Source organism: Corvus brachyrhynchos, unplaced genomic scaffold (genome assembly GCF_000691975.1).
Source record: "Corvus brachyrhynchos isolate BGI_N302 unplaced genomic scaffold, ASM69197v1 scaffold395, whole genome shotgun sequence".
Taxonomy (NCBI): Eukaryota; Metazoa; Chordata; class Aves; order Passeriformes; family Corvidae; genus Corvus; species Corvus brachyrhynchos.
In genome coordinates, this window is record NW_008238340.1 from 840,672 (window position 1) to 855,765 (window position 15,094).

Below are 15,094 nucleotides of genomic sequence, written 5' to 3' on the forward strand. Positions count from 1 at the left end.
GCAGGAATTCAAAATGAATCAGGTGAGTAGAAATGTAAGACTTTATCAAAATACTTAGAACAGTTAATTATTAATAAGAAAAGTAAATCATCCACTAAAAAAATGTTCTTTAAAATCTTCAGTTGCATTAGATTTCATAATCATCCATTCTACAGCGTGTATGCTTGTGAGATGTCTGTTATTTCATGGATTCGAGGTTTTTGTGAATTCCCTTTAGCAGTGTATAAGTTATTACTCCTGGCACCTCTTCTAAGAACGCCTCTCCAGAAAATTCTATTTCCTCCTGAAGCTGTACGTAATAATTCAGTTCCTTATAAAAGTGGTTTGAAAATTGAAGGCTTCCATTTTTAAAAATCTTTTTATAATCACTTTCCTTTTTCAAATGTGCAGTAAACAGTCTGCCACAAATTTATAGATTGGGAAATCTCACACTTTTCTGGAATCTCCTGGAACCAAGTGGAGAGACTGGGAAAGCATGTTTCCTTTGTGGAGCAGCACTTTGCTGTATGGAGTCACGAGTATCCTGACTGGAGGGTGTTGTTCTAATCGGCATTTTATTCTGCGTTTGTTTATCCAAGTAGTCCATCAGTTTGTCTGTCACACAGCTGTATTACTTAGAGATATAGAAAAAATATGTGTTGCCTCAAATTTTTCTCACAAGTCCTTCTCTTTCTGGCTGGTTTTACCAAGCCCCTTTGGCATGGGCATGTGATCATAGGGTATCACACTGCAGGAAAGCCGTTTTTACTTTGCTGAAAAAGTCAGCCATGAACAGAAGCTTTGTGAGTCAGAAACAACCACAATACAGAGTTTTATAAAATGCTTTGTATACTTCAGTGCCTGTAGCCAGCATGTGCTTTTATTATCCTTATTTGATCAGCAGCAGGCCTGAATACAGTTAGCATTTGCTGAAGTGTGTTTTCTGTGAAGTCATAGAAGTATATGCATAAGTAATTACAGCACGGATTGGGTTGGTGGGATGTTTCCTCTTGCTTTTTTTCTCTGATTTAAAGTAAAAACTCTTCAATATGTTTGTACATATTAAAAAGGTAAAAAGCAAAATATAATCTCTATCAGAGTGTTGAAATACTTATTGTAAAAATACATACTTGTTTTATATCTATAGACAAATATAATTTATATCTATGAAATAGAAATGACATTTGCATTAGCACACTTTTAAGCATTAATAGTCTATTTTGGGGAGCAGGGTTAACTGTTACTTCAAAGTTTTTGTTGAGACTTGAAATTTTTTCACCTGTATGATTTGTTTTGATGCACTCAGTGGCATGAAGCCAGCAGCCTATGGCTCTCTCTGCTTGAGGAATAATCCTGCTTTATTAGTCATTCCAATAAGCTTTGGATTCTACTAAAACTCTGAAAATTGTAGATCCTAATCTGTAATTGTTATCGACTGTTTCGTTCCCATTTGTGTGTCCATGTCCCGTCATGGCCTGTCTGTTGTTGTGTTCCTCCATGCTGATTTGTTTCTAGAATTAAATCAGATTTCTGTGCTGGATATATGACTGCTCTATCATCTCATTTATGCTGTGCTGTGGTGTGTGTCATCTTACAATTAAAGGGTGAGATGACCCTTCCTCTGGGAGTTCTTACAACAGGTTAGGGTCCTCCTTGGTGTTTCTGGCTTTCACCTTTGGTTTCCAAAGCACATGGAGCCCATACGGCTTTTAGTTGTTTGCCTGCCATTTGTATTAAGTTTGTATTTAGCATCAACCCTGTGGTGTTTTTTCTTGCAGTGCTCTTGTCATTTCATTCACTGTTGACAAGTTGTAGTGCCAGGTCTGTATAAGAAATGTTTTTGCCTGATGCCAAACATCTTTCAAGTGGTTTGTTCTCATATTTCTTTGATTCTGCTTGTCTCTGCTTTTGGTGTGACTTTGGTGACCCTGAAACTAACTGCTCTGGTGTTGATTCGGTTTATGTGAAAAGACTGTTAGTTTTGTGGTTTATTCCACAGAACTCTTGAAGTAGTGAAGGAAAACATTTTCATAAATACTTTGATATGACCTTCTTGTTGTAAGGAGAAGGAGGATTAAGAAAAACCCCATCTGTTGTTGGAATTTATGGTTTTGGGTTTCTTGGAAGATTGCTGTCTCAGGATAGGCAGTATGTGTCCTCTTTTAAAAGGAGATCTTCCTCTAATATGTAAATTAGTTTGTCAGAATAGCTGAATAATTTATTTTAAAAACACCAAGCAAACATGGGGTTTGATTGGTAGCATTTACTACATTTCAGACTGCACTAAGACAGAGTAGAAGGATTTGGTTGCTACCTGGAAAACAGCATGAGCAGTTACTTAAAACGTGCTGAGGAGTACGGGAACAAATGACACTTGCTCTTGTACTGAAACTTCCTCCCCCCATTCCTTCTGAATTTTTCAATGATTATTTCAAATATTTCCAATACCTCTTTAATTTTCAAGCACACAAATGGTGTGAAATTGTGGCACCAAGAGGGGTAGCCAGGTAAGGTGCCTGGACAAGGAGAGACCTTTCTGCTTTCCTGTGCTAGCTGGCACAACTACTCTTCCTCAACTACCTCTTTTAACTTCTCTGCCATCTCCTCCTTCCCTCTTCAGTGGCATGCTTTCCTTTACCTTCTCGGTTTTCCTAATGCTGTTTCCACCCTAATATGATACCGACTGGCTATCTGTCATTCATTGCACTGTTCAGGATGGTTTCTTTCCTTTTCGCTCCAATTTCTGACCACCTCTAAATACTTGTTGCAGGTGCCTTTTCTACTCTGCTTGTTTGTAACATTATGGACTATTCTGTGGTTGGTTCATAAGTGCAATTAGTTCATAAGTGGTGTAAAAAGTTGCTTAATGTGTTAAAAGGTACCGTCAGAGTGTGTGAACTCTGGATTTGATGCAAACAGGAAAAGTTTCAGTTAAGGCACCACTTCAGCCCTCATAGGATCCTTTGGCATTGTTCTAAAGACACTTCATACCGGCTGATTTAAATGCTAGAATGTAATTTTCTGATTAACTTCAGAGTAAGAAGCTTGAAAGTGAAACAGGCTTTAGGTGTTTTTGTATTCAAACTTGCAGCCTTGGAGGGAGCGAAAAGTACTGTGTTAAGGCTTCAGATAAATGCAAAAGTTGGCTGTAGGACATGCACAAGTGCTCTACCCTTATCAAGAGGTGAATTTTATAAACAGGAAAATAAATCTAAATGTGATTCTTAAGTCTTGGTAGAAAAGTGATTGAAATACAGTATTTCTTTTTGGTAGACAGACATTGCTTGGGGACAAGTTGTGATCTGGAAAAAATTTCAAGTAGCTACATCTAAATTGCAAATAAAAAGAAATTGCACTGATTTGACTGAACTAAATTGTTTATTTTCCTGTTTTGAATTTGATTATTTATTACCATTCATTTGAGGTGTGAAATGCATTGTTGTGTAAAGGCCATATCCAGTTTTCTAGTACTTATGAAATCCATTAATATGACAAGTGTTGGATGGGTCTTAAGTGTTCTCTGAATGTCCTGCTAATCTCTGATTTATGCAGGTAAGTGCACAGTAAAGTTGTGGTTGTATACTACTCCATACAAATACACTTCTTAAATGGTAGAACAGTTTGGGGATATTTATGGTTAAAAGGAGGTGTGACTATTAAGAAATATACCAGGAAAATCAAAGATATATCACAGTGCTGTACACTTCTGTCTGAATCAGTTGAGTCTCACTTTTCAGCTTTGATAGGTTAAAAATTATTTGCAGGCTTAAGATTTTTAACTGTTCATCAGCAGTTGAGGTTTTTAACTGCTCATCAAAACCCCAAACCAAAAACAACACTCTCCAAGGAAACTAAACCCCCAAATGAAACCTAGCCAAAAAAACCATCCTGCTTTTAGCTTCAAACTGGAAGTGCACCATTCTGAGAGCTGTCAGCCACCCTCTTCTATGTCTGTATATAATTTGTTAGAAACCACTGGGAAAAATAGGCTCGGTTCTCCCCTGATGAAATCCTAGGGTAACGTACTGGAAAGATGTTTAGGTTTCTTTGATATGCTGAGAAGAGCACGTTTCTTTTTCAGCTGAGACATGGCTTCATGCATATCAGTTCAAGGCAAACAGATGTCTGAAAATCAGGCTGCTTTCACCAGTATTTTTCCTTTTGGGCTGTTGAAAGAGCAAAATAAAGCTTTGCTCTGCTTTGAATAGACTTCAGCTATTCTAACTAATAAATAAGTATTTCTCCTTGGTGTCTTCACTCTTGGACGGGAAGGGATTTCTGGCATTCTCTCCCTTCCATAGTTTCCAGTTTGGGGGTCTTTCTCCCCTACAAATAGCTCTCCGGGAGCTCTCTGTGCAGCTGTTAAGGCTTATGAAGGCAGCACTAGAATAACCTTGCTCTAACTCCAGTTCTGTCATTTTCCTCATTGTTGCAGTTAAAACTGGCAGATTTGTTCTTGTAACTCCACTCAGCAAATTGGGTTTTCGAACGTAGTGAATCATTGCCATAGCAGCACCCTGACGAAGACTGGGTGCTGAGGAGCAAAGGCTGAGAAACATTATCTCTCTTGCTTTAGAGATAAAAACCATGAAATTTGATAGCATATTGAGCTGCATTTTAAAATACATTTCCAGTATATTCAAAATTCAGCATATTTCAAAAGTACTCACTGGAAAATACTCTGAGTATTAGTCAGTATATGAAAACTACTATTGTATCTCTGCTTTATAGGTAGAAGCCAGAATAATTTCCAAAAAATCGGAGTTTATTTGGACAAATTTCTCGGTTTAACCTCTCCTAAAAATGGTTTCAGAGCTCAACTATAACATCCTTAATATTAGAGTTGTTCCTGCCATTACCACCAGTGTTTGTTCCTGACCAGAATGATTAGAGCTCCATGTTAGAGGGCAGGGAGTTTTTTTAGGATATGTGGTTCAATAAAGGCTTAGTTCTCACCAAGCACAGTTCTTTCAGAATGCAGACACATTTTATAGGAAACTTTGCATTCTTGTAACTTTGAAATTTTGGTTATTTCTATCAGAAATAGTGTTTTGTTAATTGTAAGTAGGTAATAGGGAGCAGGTTGTTTTATGACAAGTGTGAGTAGTAACAGTATGAACAGTACTATAAAAATAAGATTGAACCTTGGAGGCTCCTTAAAATGGAACTAATCACTTACTGGGCAGTAAATAATTTATTAGTTTTATATTGCCTATCAAACTTTAATATAAAAATATCTTAAAACTTCTTATATTAATTATAAGCTGCTGGCTAAAGTTCTGAGCTGTTGCTTGATGTAGGAAATGTGACTAACATTTATGATACTGAAATAACTATTTAAATCCCTTTGTTCTCTTTAAAAGCTGCTTTTAGCTTATACTCTTTGTTGCAGAGCAGTAAACTTGACATGCACATACTTTAATCACCAAGAACTGTAGGGACAAGACAAGGGGGAATGGCTTCATGCCGACAGAGAGTAGGTTTAGACTGGCTATCAGGAGGGAATCCTTGACTGTGTGGGTGGGGAGGCCCTGGCACAGGGTGCCCAGAGAAGCTGTGGCTGCCCCATCCCTGGCAGTGTCCAAGGTCAGGTTAGACGGGGCTTGGAGCACCCTGGGGTAGCGGAAGGTGTCCCTGCCCATGGCAGGGGGTGGCACTGGATGAGCTTTAAAGATACCTTTGGGGGGCGTCACCACTCCAGGGAGGAATCCCCACACACACTGCAAGAAGGGGTGTGTCAGAAGACCCTGTTCAGAAGCGGGCCTGGGCTTTTCTAGGATGAAGTGCTGGACTGTCAGTCAGGTGTCCCCAGGCAGCTGTGCCAGCTCAGCGCTTTAGGCAGGTTATCAGTAGTATCACTTGTTTGTTCCTTTCTCGGGTACTTTATCAGCTCTGCGACATCTTCTCCTAACCCTCAGGATGTTTAATTTTGGGATTGATGAGTCTGCCTGGTTTTAGCATTATTAAACACCAAAAGCAGCATGACTCCACCCCCCTCCATTCACCACTGATAGCTTTGCAAATAGGGCATTGTCTTACCCCACTCCAGGCAGAGCATCCTGCTACACTGTGGTAGAATAGATGGTGTATCCCAAGTGCAAGTGCTAGTGTCTGCGTTGGAGTAGTTAATTTACTGCAACACTCTCACTTTGAACAGCAGAGCAAATAACTTTCCGGGTTTTTCAATTGTATGCACTTGTTGGAACTTTGGGTCTGGTTTTCTCCTGAAGGTACCTTTTAGTCTTTCTCACAAGGGGTACTTGGTCACTTAAGGCAAGATGAGAAACTATTTTAGTTCGATTTTGGGGGACTGATTAGGCTGACTATGCCTGTAAGTCATCCTTTGAAAAAGGGAAATAAATGATTGCTAATGAATATATGTGGAATTATCCTCAGTTTGGAAATTTTACTTTGATGCAAGTCAGAAGGTTTCGAAGCTCGTGTGGGTTGATCACCTGCTGTGTAGTTGTTTCTGCCTGTTAATGGTGGTTGGCTTTTTGACTTGTAGAACACAGCTGACTCTCCTGTTGCTGTGGAGACCTTGGATGATGTTCCTGAGCACGTGCTTAGGGGCCTTCCTGAGGACGTGAGGCTCTTCCCATCTGCTGTTGACAAGACTCGGCTTGGTGAGTGCTACAGCTGTGAAAAGAGAATGAAGATTTTTACAGTAGCTCACATAAATTGGAGTTGCTGTGAAAGCATGGATCCCTCCTGTGCTGGGTAGAGATGATGTCTGGTGTATTTGTCTGAAATAATTCCTCTTGGGAAGAGTGGACAGCTCCCCAGTCCGAGAGACACATGTAACAATCTTAAGAAATACGAATTGTGAGTAGAAGATTTGCCTGAAATAACTTAGGTTAGTTTTAACTCCTGATACATATCTCCTCAGGTGTCTGGGCAACAAAGTCAATTTTGAAAGGCAAGAAGTTTGGACCATTCGTTGGTGACAAGAAAAAAAGATCTCAAGTTAAGAGCAATGTGTACATGTGGGAGGTAAGAAACAGCCTGTAAATGGAAAAATGGGCCTGTCACCAGGTCAATATTTTGTTTTTAGCTTTTACTTTTTCCAGATATTTTAGAAATAGACTTGATATAAGGTAGTTGCTATCTATTACTGCCATTACTAACAGTTATTTATAGACATTTGGATGGAGCAACCATTCTGAATTACAAAGCTTTATAAACTATTGGCATTGTTTGAAATTGCTGTATTTTTTATATGCTGTGTGTGGATCACACCTGTCCTTAAGAATTTTTTGCTGATCTTTGGTTTGTTGGCTTGAATCCTGAGTGCAACTGAGTGCTGTCAACTGCTTATGAAATTAGGAGGATATGGAATCTCTTAAGGAAGCCACATCACTCCTCGTTTTGCTCTTTGAAAACCAGCTTTTGGAGTTTTTTAAGAGTTCTCAAGTGTTGCAGTATTTCTTGTGCTGGGCTTGCCTTGAAGCAAGTGTTGTCTGGGCAGCTGAACTGCTCTGGAAGCTCCACTGGTAGTCAGGAGACCTTGGATATTATGTAGATTCCAAAGTGTAAATGTCATAATCTGGAGCTGAATCCCACCTACAGTGTCCTTAAGGCAGTTCATCACCACTTCCAAAGACTTCTTCAGTCTTTCTGAAGACAAACACAGCACATGGTTTTATCAAAGTGAATAGTCAAGGAGGAGAGGGGTGGAGGAACTGTGGCATAGAATGTTCTGGAACATGGACTTTTAGGCTAAAGATACTGATAATGGTCATCCATCCTTCTGTCCCCTTGCCTGCAAAAATGGAACTCCCTAAAACCCTGAAAACATGCACAGAGCTTAGTGTTAACCTCTATCAGAGGAACTGATCTAGGACATTCCCATAAATGCAAATTTCCGTTTAGAAAAGCAATAAAGTTTTCAAGTATAATGTTTGTTGCATTGAGCTCATGCTATTACAAACTCTGCTGCGTAAGGTATCTCCAGTTTTGATCTGGTACTGGAACATTTGGTGAGATTGAATCAGCTGAGTAAATTATTGACCTTACAATTGTGTTTCTCAGTGCTGAATGTTCATGGTGGATATTTTTTCAGTTTGTGTTGAGAAATGATAGTTGCAAGTGAGCTGTTTCAGAGTTTCCTAGTTTGCAATGCAGGTGATAATGGGAGCCCTTGTTAGATTCCAGAGTGATTGTGTGTTGCTTTAATAGTGATTTTAGAGTTAGAAAAAAAACCAGCTAAAATGAGACTGCAGCAGTTGGTCCCATATGCCAATACCTGAAACCAGTCCAGAATCTCAACTGTTGGAAAATGTGGTTTGTAGAAGGATGGTGGTGTGTAGGAGCAGTTCAGTATATGGAGACTCAACTTGGGGAACAACCTTTTCCACAAGCATTCCATTTGCTTCTTTAGTCAAGTTAATATGAATAAAAAGTAAGGCTTCTAAAACTGGCATCTCCAGTCAATTTTAAAGATTTTGAACTGTCATACCAGAGGCTTATTGTAAAAAAGATGAGTTGTGTGTGACAGTGTATGCCTGTGGTGTCTGAGGAGAGAACATATTTTCCTTTTCTACTGGAGAAAAGCCACAGTTGGGAAAATGAGAACAAGTGTCTGAAAAGGGAGGGAAATGCTGGTTCAGAATGACTGGCACAGCTGTGCTGAGTGGGTTTTATTGTGGGTACAGGAATCACTTAAAGTCACAATGTTATAGAGAGGAGTTGGAGCTATTTTCTTTCTCACAGTGCACAAGGCCTTTAAACAATATTCTGTGAATTAGACTGTAATGTTCTGTAAATTAGAAAAGCAATAAAGTATTTTGGTTTGTGGAAAACCTATAATAAAGTAACATAAAAATATAGTAAGGTTATATATATATATATGTATAAAAGTAATCAGTAATTACATTTATACATATATTCAATAACTGTTTAGCTTTCCCACAGCATTCTTTGGCTCTCCTCTTCCATTTTAACCAAAAGAATTGCTTTTGCAGTCTCATCTGGGACGTTCTTTATGCTTTCATATTGCAAGGGCTGGGTGTGCTGGTGAACATTCTTTACAAAGTCAGCTGCTGAAATCCATGCTGGATTTCATAATGTCATTTAAGTAAGGGAGATATTTTCTGTTTGCTTGGAAAGAAAACTATAAGATGGTTGTGGTATATTTATTAAAACTTCACTTTTATTGATAAAATTCTATTTCATTAAATCAACAGTATTATCAGCACAAAAAAAAAAGAATTTATTAAATAGGGGATTTTCTAAGCTGTTGTGGAAGTGTACGTAAGATTGAAATTGGAGAACGGTTTGAAAAGCCTTGGAATTACCTGTACAGTATCAGAACATAAAAAGCTACAACACTGTAGATTTTTGGACTTCTAGAAAAACAGAAAAGGAAAAATACCCACTGATAGCTCTTCTTATAGGTATCTAACTTGGATTATAAGAAGAGTGGGAGATGTATAGTATCTTGAAAGAGAAGCAGAATTGCCTGTCATCAGAAAATAGTGAAGGTGTCAGTCCCCTTCTTGCTTTATTGCAAGTTGCCTGGAAATGTAAACCAGGAGTAGGTGTCAGCCTTTTCCCCAAGAACAGAAACCAAAGAATTTACACAGCATCTTGGAACATGCAGAATTTTATTGATGTGGCCAGTTTTTTAAGGTGGTCACAAGATTTCTGAAAGGTTAAAATGTTCTTTTATACCCTAAAAAGAGATTAAAGTATGCTTCCCCATATCTTTCCAAATAAAGCAAATGCTTCTAGCTTCTTTATTTTTATTTTTTCCAATTCCTCAGATGGTAAAAATAAAGCTCTGTGGCCTTCATATCTTAAAATCAGTAATTTTACTAAATGCAAAATCTAAAGTACCATTTCAGGCTTGCCAAACTGAAGAAAAAGTGTAAAATGTTTTAGGGATTTTGGCTTTTGAGCCCAGAGCCTTCAGAGATGAGATTGCAGGCCACAGGTGGGTTTTTTTCCAATTGTAGCAGTTTCTCTAAAAGATTGCAGAAGAGCAGCAACACTTTGCCCACTCCAGCCCTGGCTCTGCTGTGCCCTTTGTGTTGTCTCTGGCCTGGGGTGATACCAAGTACCTTGTGTAGCTGTGAAATGCAGTGTTTTAGTGCAGTGGTGTGAGCAGGTGTCTCTTTGTCTGCTGTCTCTCTCACAGGTGTATTACCCAAACCTGGGCTGGATGTGTGTGGATGCCACCGACCCAGAGAAGGGCAACTGGCTCCGCTACATAAACTGGGCCCGCTCAGGGAAGGAGCAGAATCTCTTTCCTCTGGAGATCAACAGGACCATATACTACAAGAGTTTAAAGGTATCACTGTCTGAACAGCTGCTACTTTGTTATCTTTTATTATTAACCTCTTTACTCTGCTTTATTAAATTTTTTTTTTCTTTGTACTTTCATTAAACAGAGTTTGAAACATTTTATGAAATATATTTAAAACACTGCAAATGCTACACATCATTGGTATAAATTCTTATCTGCCAATACCTTTGACATTAAGATTTACTGTTAAACTACAGAATGTTTCAACAGTAAGTCTATCTTATTGGCTAATGATTTGCTGTAGCACCAAATTGGATATAAACTAGAATGAAAAACTACAGCATATATGAAATAAATATTATGCTATTTTTGTAGATACCAATACTTTTTCTGCTGAGGACGTTTTTGCAGTAATCAGTTTTTATGGTCTGTGCATCTTATGACAAAGTTTGGCTGTCAAGACACTTTTATGGGTAGCTCCATGAAACTATTTCTCATGGTTTTACAGCATTTCAGTTTTGTTCAGGGAGTGAGGGGGAGGCAGGGAAAATGATGTAGTTCCTGGAGCATTTTATCTCCCAAAACAAGAAAAAAATGGTTTAACTGTAGTGATGGAGCATGTTAGGTTAAGAATATTGTGGCTTTAAAGTATTTCTTGAATCCCTGATCAAGACCTCCTAGCAGTGAGTGTGTGTAGCTTGACTTTTTTTTAATTTAAAATACTTTTGGGGGTTTTGGGTATATGCAGCCTTGTTTTTGCACTATTGCCGTTCCTTCCATTTCCTTTGTGAGGCCAACAATATCTGTTAGTAACTGGTATTTGCTTAAGAAAAGATTGAGTTGATCCCATGCAGTTTTGAAGTTTATGGGGCAGTACAGCAGTAGGTAAATGTTAAATTTTAGGTCACTCAAGCTAGATTGAAAAAACCTTCTAAACATTTTCTGAACTTTCTAATGGCATTCAAGAAGAGGTTCACTATTGTCAGCCAGACTACTGACTTCTCTGCAGTGTTTATTCCCAGAGGGCAGACTCCCAATATGTCTCTGTAGCCAGCCTTGATTTCTCTAGACTCTTTATTTTGGATTTCCTCTGCCTTTGCCCACAGTCTCACTAGCTCATTAATGTAAGTGTGCTTTTGGAGTCGTTCTGACATTTTAAATTTCTCATTGAATCTTTTCTGCAAAAGTTTTAGTTCTGACAAAGACAAGCATTCATGTATTAAAAATCTGTTTATTTGATGCATGATATTGCACTTTGGAAAATTACTGCTTGAAGAGGCTGAGCACTGCTGACAGAATAACAAATACTTTGTCTCAGCACTGGAATATCCTTTTGTTCCTTTGACTGTTGTCTCTTGCAACTTGATGAATTTTATCCTAGTCACACCTTACTGCTAACCAAGACAAAGGAAGGCATGTGATAAAGAACATCTTAAATGTCTTTTTGCATATAATGTTAGGGTCTCTACACTGCCATTTCAAACCTGCTGTAAATTTACCAGCCCAGGTATCAACACATGGTTCTTTCCTGATCTTTATCATAATTCATAAATTTAGGGGAGTTCCACTTGCTGAACAAATAAACAGCACAGATTTTATTTACCCCCAAAGGAGAATTCTAGTGGCTTGTGTGTATTTTTGTTCTGCTTTACCTTGAAGCATTGAAAGTATAGTCATGGGGTCTTGTTTTTCCCAAGGCTTCCTTCAGCTTTTTGTAGGTTTTTAATTTGTAAGTTAAACAGGCTGATTTCCAAGCGTCATTGCTAAGATAACAAAGTCCAAGTTTGCTTGGTGTAGAACCACCTCGGAACTGTAGAGCTCTAACTTCCCTGTTCCCTGCTCTCAATGAATATTTACAGAATAGAACTTGAGTGAGCACAAGCAAATGCTGTCCTCTTCTATCTTCCCTTCATCTTTACTGAAGGGCTGAGGGTATTTGTAAGCTGCTTTGCATCTGCTTTCCCCAGGATGCCTGTGTGAGAGCTGTGGTATTGCAGGGGAGCGGCTTAAACTCATGATGCAGTTTCAGCTCTTCCTGCCTCTGCTCATGAGAGGAGCTTGCTGTGTAGTGTTGTTCTGCACACAGGACGGAACTTGAATTCTAGAAAAAGTAAAATACAGTGAAAACTCAGTTTCAAAAAGTCTTCTAAAGAAGCTTGGCTATGAAACTGTCCCTGATTAAAATGAAATTAATTTGATTATGGATGAGTGTTTTGCCAAACAGGTTTATAATAACTCAAGATCCTCCCTGTTACATAGGAGAAAGCAACATAATATTGGGTTATAGAGTGTGAAAGAATCACACAAGTAAATGTTCACTTTGCTTATGTTTGGTCAGATGAGGCCACACCCAGGTGCAGAAGCACAATATCACAGTACAATGCAGCGTCTGTAGTGAAAAATAGGTATTCTGGTAAGGTTGGGCGGGCAAATGTCCATCTCAGTCTGTACAAGACACATTGCAGTGCTTGAAAGTGCACAATAATTGACTTTTAGTCAATCTGTGCTAGAGCCTCTTAGGTCACTTAGGTTAAGTTAATAACTTGTTAGGATATTACTCTGAAAATAACAAATTTTGAACTTACCGAAAGCCTTTTGAACGGAAAATACTCAGATTAAGGACTGTTAAATGTTGCAGTTAAAACAAAAAGCACAAAAAAGTGTGTGGGAATTATTAACCTCATGAACCTTCTCAAAATTCATACCTCTTTTAGCCAGGCTGTTCCAGCCTGACACTGCTACACCAAGGATCTGTAGGGAATAGTTTGGAGGAGGTTGGGTTTTGGAGTTGTTACTAGAGGGTATCACGAGGAAGAGTGGTGGTACAAGTGGCACTTGCTCAGTGTAGTCCTTCTCTTGTATTGCTACTGAGGGAGCAGCTTTAATTGTCTGGTTTTGAAGCTGCTGCTGCATCTCATTTTAGAAGTACAAGGTTAGAGGGCTTAATTTAGGTTCTAGAGCAGTCACAATAAAACTAAATTCATCAAGTTGAACGTTAGCTCCAGCCATGCAGCCAACAAATTATGTGCTTGTTACCACCCTGTGTTTGCATTGCCTGAAATCTCAGCCAGATCTTTGCTCTGGCTTTGTATATTTTTTAGATGATAAGAGTTTTTTTGCATCAGACAGCTCTGCTGCATTCCTTGCTGCTCACCAGCTACAAGGCCATGCAAATAACTTTGCCACTATTTATCCTATCAGGCCTCTGGAACTCAAGGAAGCCAAACCATAGGCTTTGCTTGTAAGTTAAACTTTTCCCTTAGTTGTTAGGATCTTGCATCTCTTGTTGTTCCAGTGTCTGGGGCTATGATGATAATTATCACCTTTATCATGTGCTGTGAGACCTACTAAAAAATGGGCTGTGGAAGAAAGAAATCCTACTTTGGTTCTTGAGACAAAATTCCCCTTTGGCTTCAGACTGGAAATAATAGTCTGAGGACACCCTTTGCTCTGATGTAATGACTAAAAATAGGACCTGGTCTCCACCAGCCCCATGTTCATTAAGCCCTGAAGGAGGGAGATTGTAGTTAAGGCATTTAAATTTTTCTTGGTTTTGGGTAAAATGCTTCAGGAAATGAAGAAACAATGAGGAAGATTTAAAAAGTGAGTAAAAATACATCTTTAGTCTGCCAACTTGGGGACTTACTAGTTTGAGTCTGATGATACTTTAAGGAGCATGTGAAATGAAGTGATCGATAGAGTTTCTTTTATTGCCAGTGCTGGGAATATGAATAGCATTTGCAGTGATGCCCATTTGACTAGTTTAGTTGGGGGGGGTGGGGGTGGTGTTTGTTTGTTTTTGGTTTTTTATTTGATTAAAAAGAGTAGAAATGATCAATTTGGAATGGCAAGCAAACCTTGATTTTTGTAATCAAGTGGATGTGTTGAACATGTTGTAATTATCTGTATTCCCGTTAACACACTCCCGCAGTCTTTTCCTGGATATTTAGATTTTATTCCAGATCCCTGCTTTAGTGGCTGCCTGAGCAGTTACTTATTATTATATTATAATTAGTTAATGTTATTTAATGCCTTGTATAAAGGTAGGTGTGTTTGTTCCAACCTGATTGCTCTCTGAAAAGAACTAACTGTGAATATCCATAGAAGTGGGCACTGGGATTTAAATCAGTGTCACTATTTGAGGCAAACCACAATTTGGGACATTACAGCTGGAAGGTTCAGCTATAAAAATAATAATAATATAACAACTGTGTATTAATTGTTAGTACAGGGACTATATTAATAATTAACTATATAACTGTATTCATATTAACTGTAGCTATTAATACTACCGCTGTATTGTCAGGAACTGTAGTGATGGGCCAAGGAGCAATGGATACAAATTGAAAGAGGGGAAATTTAGGTTAGATGATAAGAGATTCTTCCCTGTGAGGGTGTGAGACCCTGGTACAGGCTGCCCAGAGAAGCTGTGGCTGCCCCACCCCTGGTCCGAGGCTAGGTTGGACGGGCCTTGGAGCAGCCTGGGACAGTGGAAGGTGTCCCTGCCCATGGCAGGGGATGGAACTGGATGGCCTTTAAGGTCCATCCAACCCCTTAACATTCCATGATTTTTCTCTTTTTTTTTTTTTTTTGGTGAGGATTTTTTTTGTGTTTTTGTTTGTCTTTTTTTTCTGATTTTGTCTTCTTTTGTGATTTTTTTCTGTTTGTTTTTTTTTTTTTGTCATTTTCCGAGGTTGTCTTTTATTTTGGTCTTTTCTTGTCCCTTTTGTGGGGTTTTTCTAGATTTTCTTGTGAATTTTTGTGGGGGGTTGTGACTTTTTTCTCCGTTTTTTTGTGTGTGTTTTAAAATTTGTTGTTCTGGGGGTTTTGGGGTGCTGTGCTGTGCGTGTGTGACCCAGCGCGGTTCCG

At 38.7% G+C, this 15,094-nt stretch overlaps 1 protein-coding gene across 1 annotated transcript in view; it reads left to right on the forward strand.

Moving 5' to 3' along the window:
- LOC103616158 (PR domain zinc finger protein 2-like) overlaps nucleotides 1-10,381 on the forward strand; it is a 10,816-nt gene extending 435 nt beyond the window's left edge. The window contains exons 1-4 of the mRNA XM_017735050.1: nucleotides 1-22; nucleotides 6,488-6,605; nucleotides 6,869-6,972; nucleotides 10,118-10,381. The exon at nucleotides 1-22 is cut by the window's left edge and continues 435 nt beyond it. Of these exons, the coding sequence (XP_017590539.1) occupies nucleotides 14-22; nucleotides 6,488-6,605; nucleotides 6,869-6,972; nucleotides 10,118-10,366 (480 nt within the window). The 5' untranslated portion in view covers nucleotides 1-13 and the 3' untranslated portion in view covers nucleotides 10,367-10,381. The remainder of the gene's footprint in view (nucleotides 23-6,487; nucleotides 6,606-6,868; nucleotides 6,973-10,117) is intronic.
- Nucleotides 10,382-15,094: the final 4,713 nt, after the last annotated feature.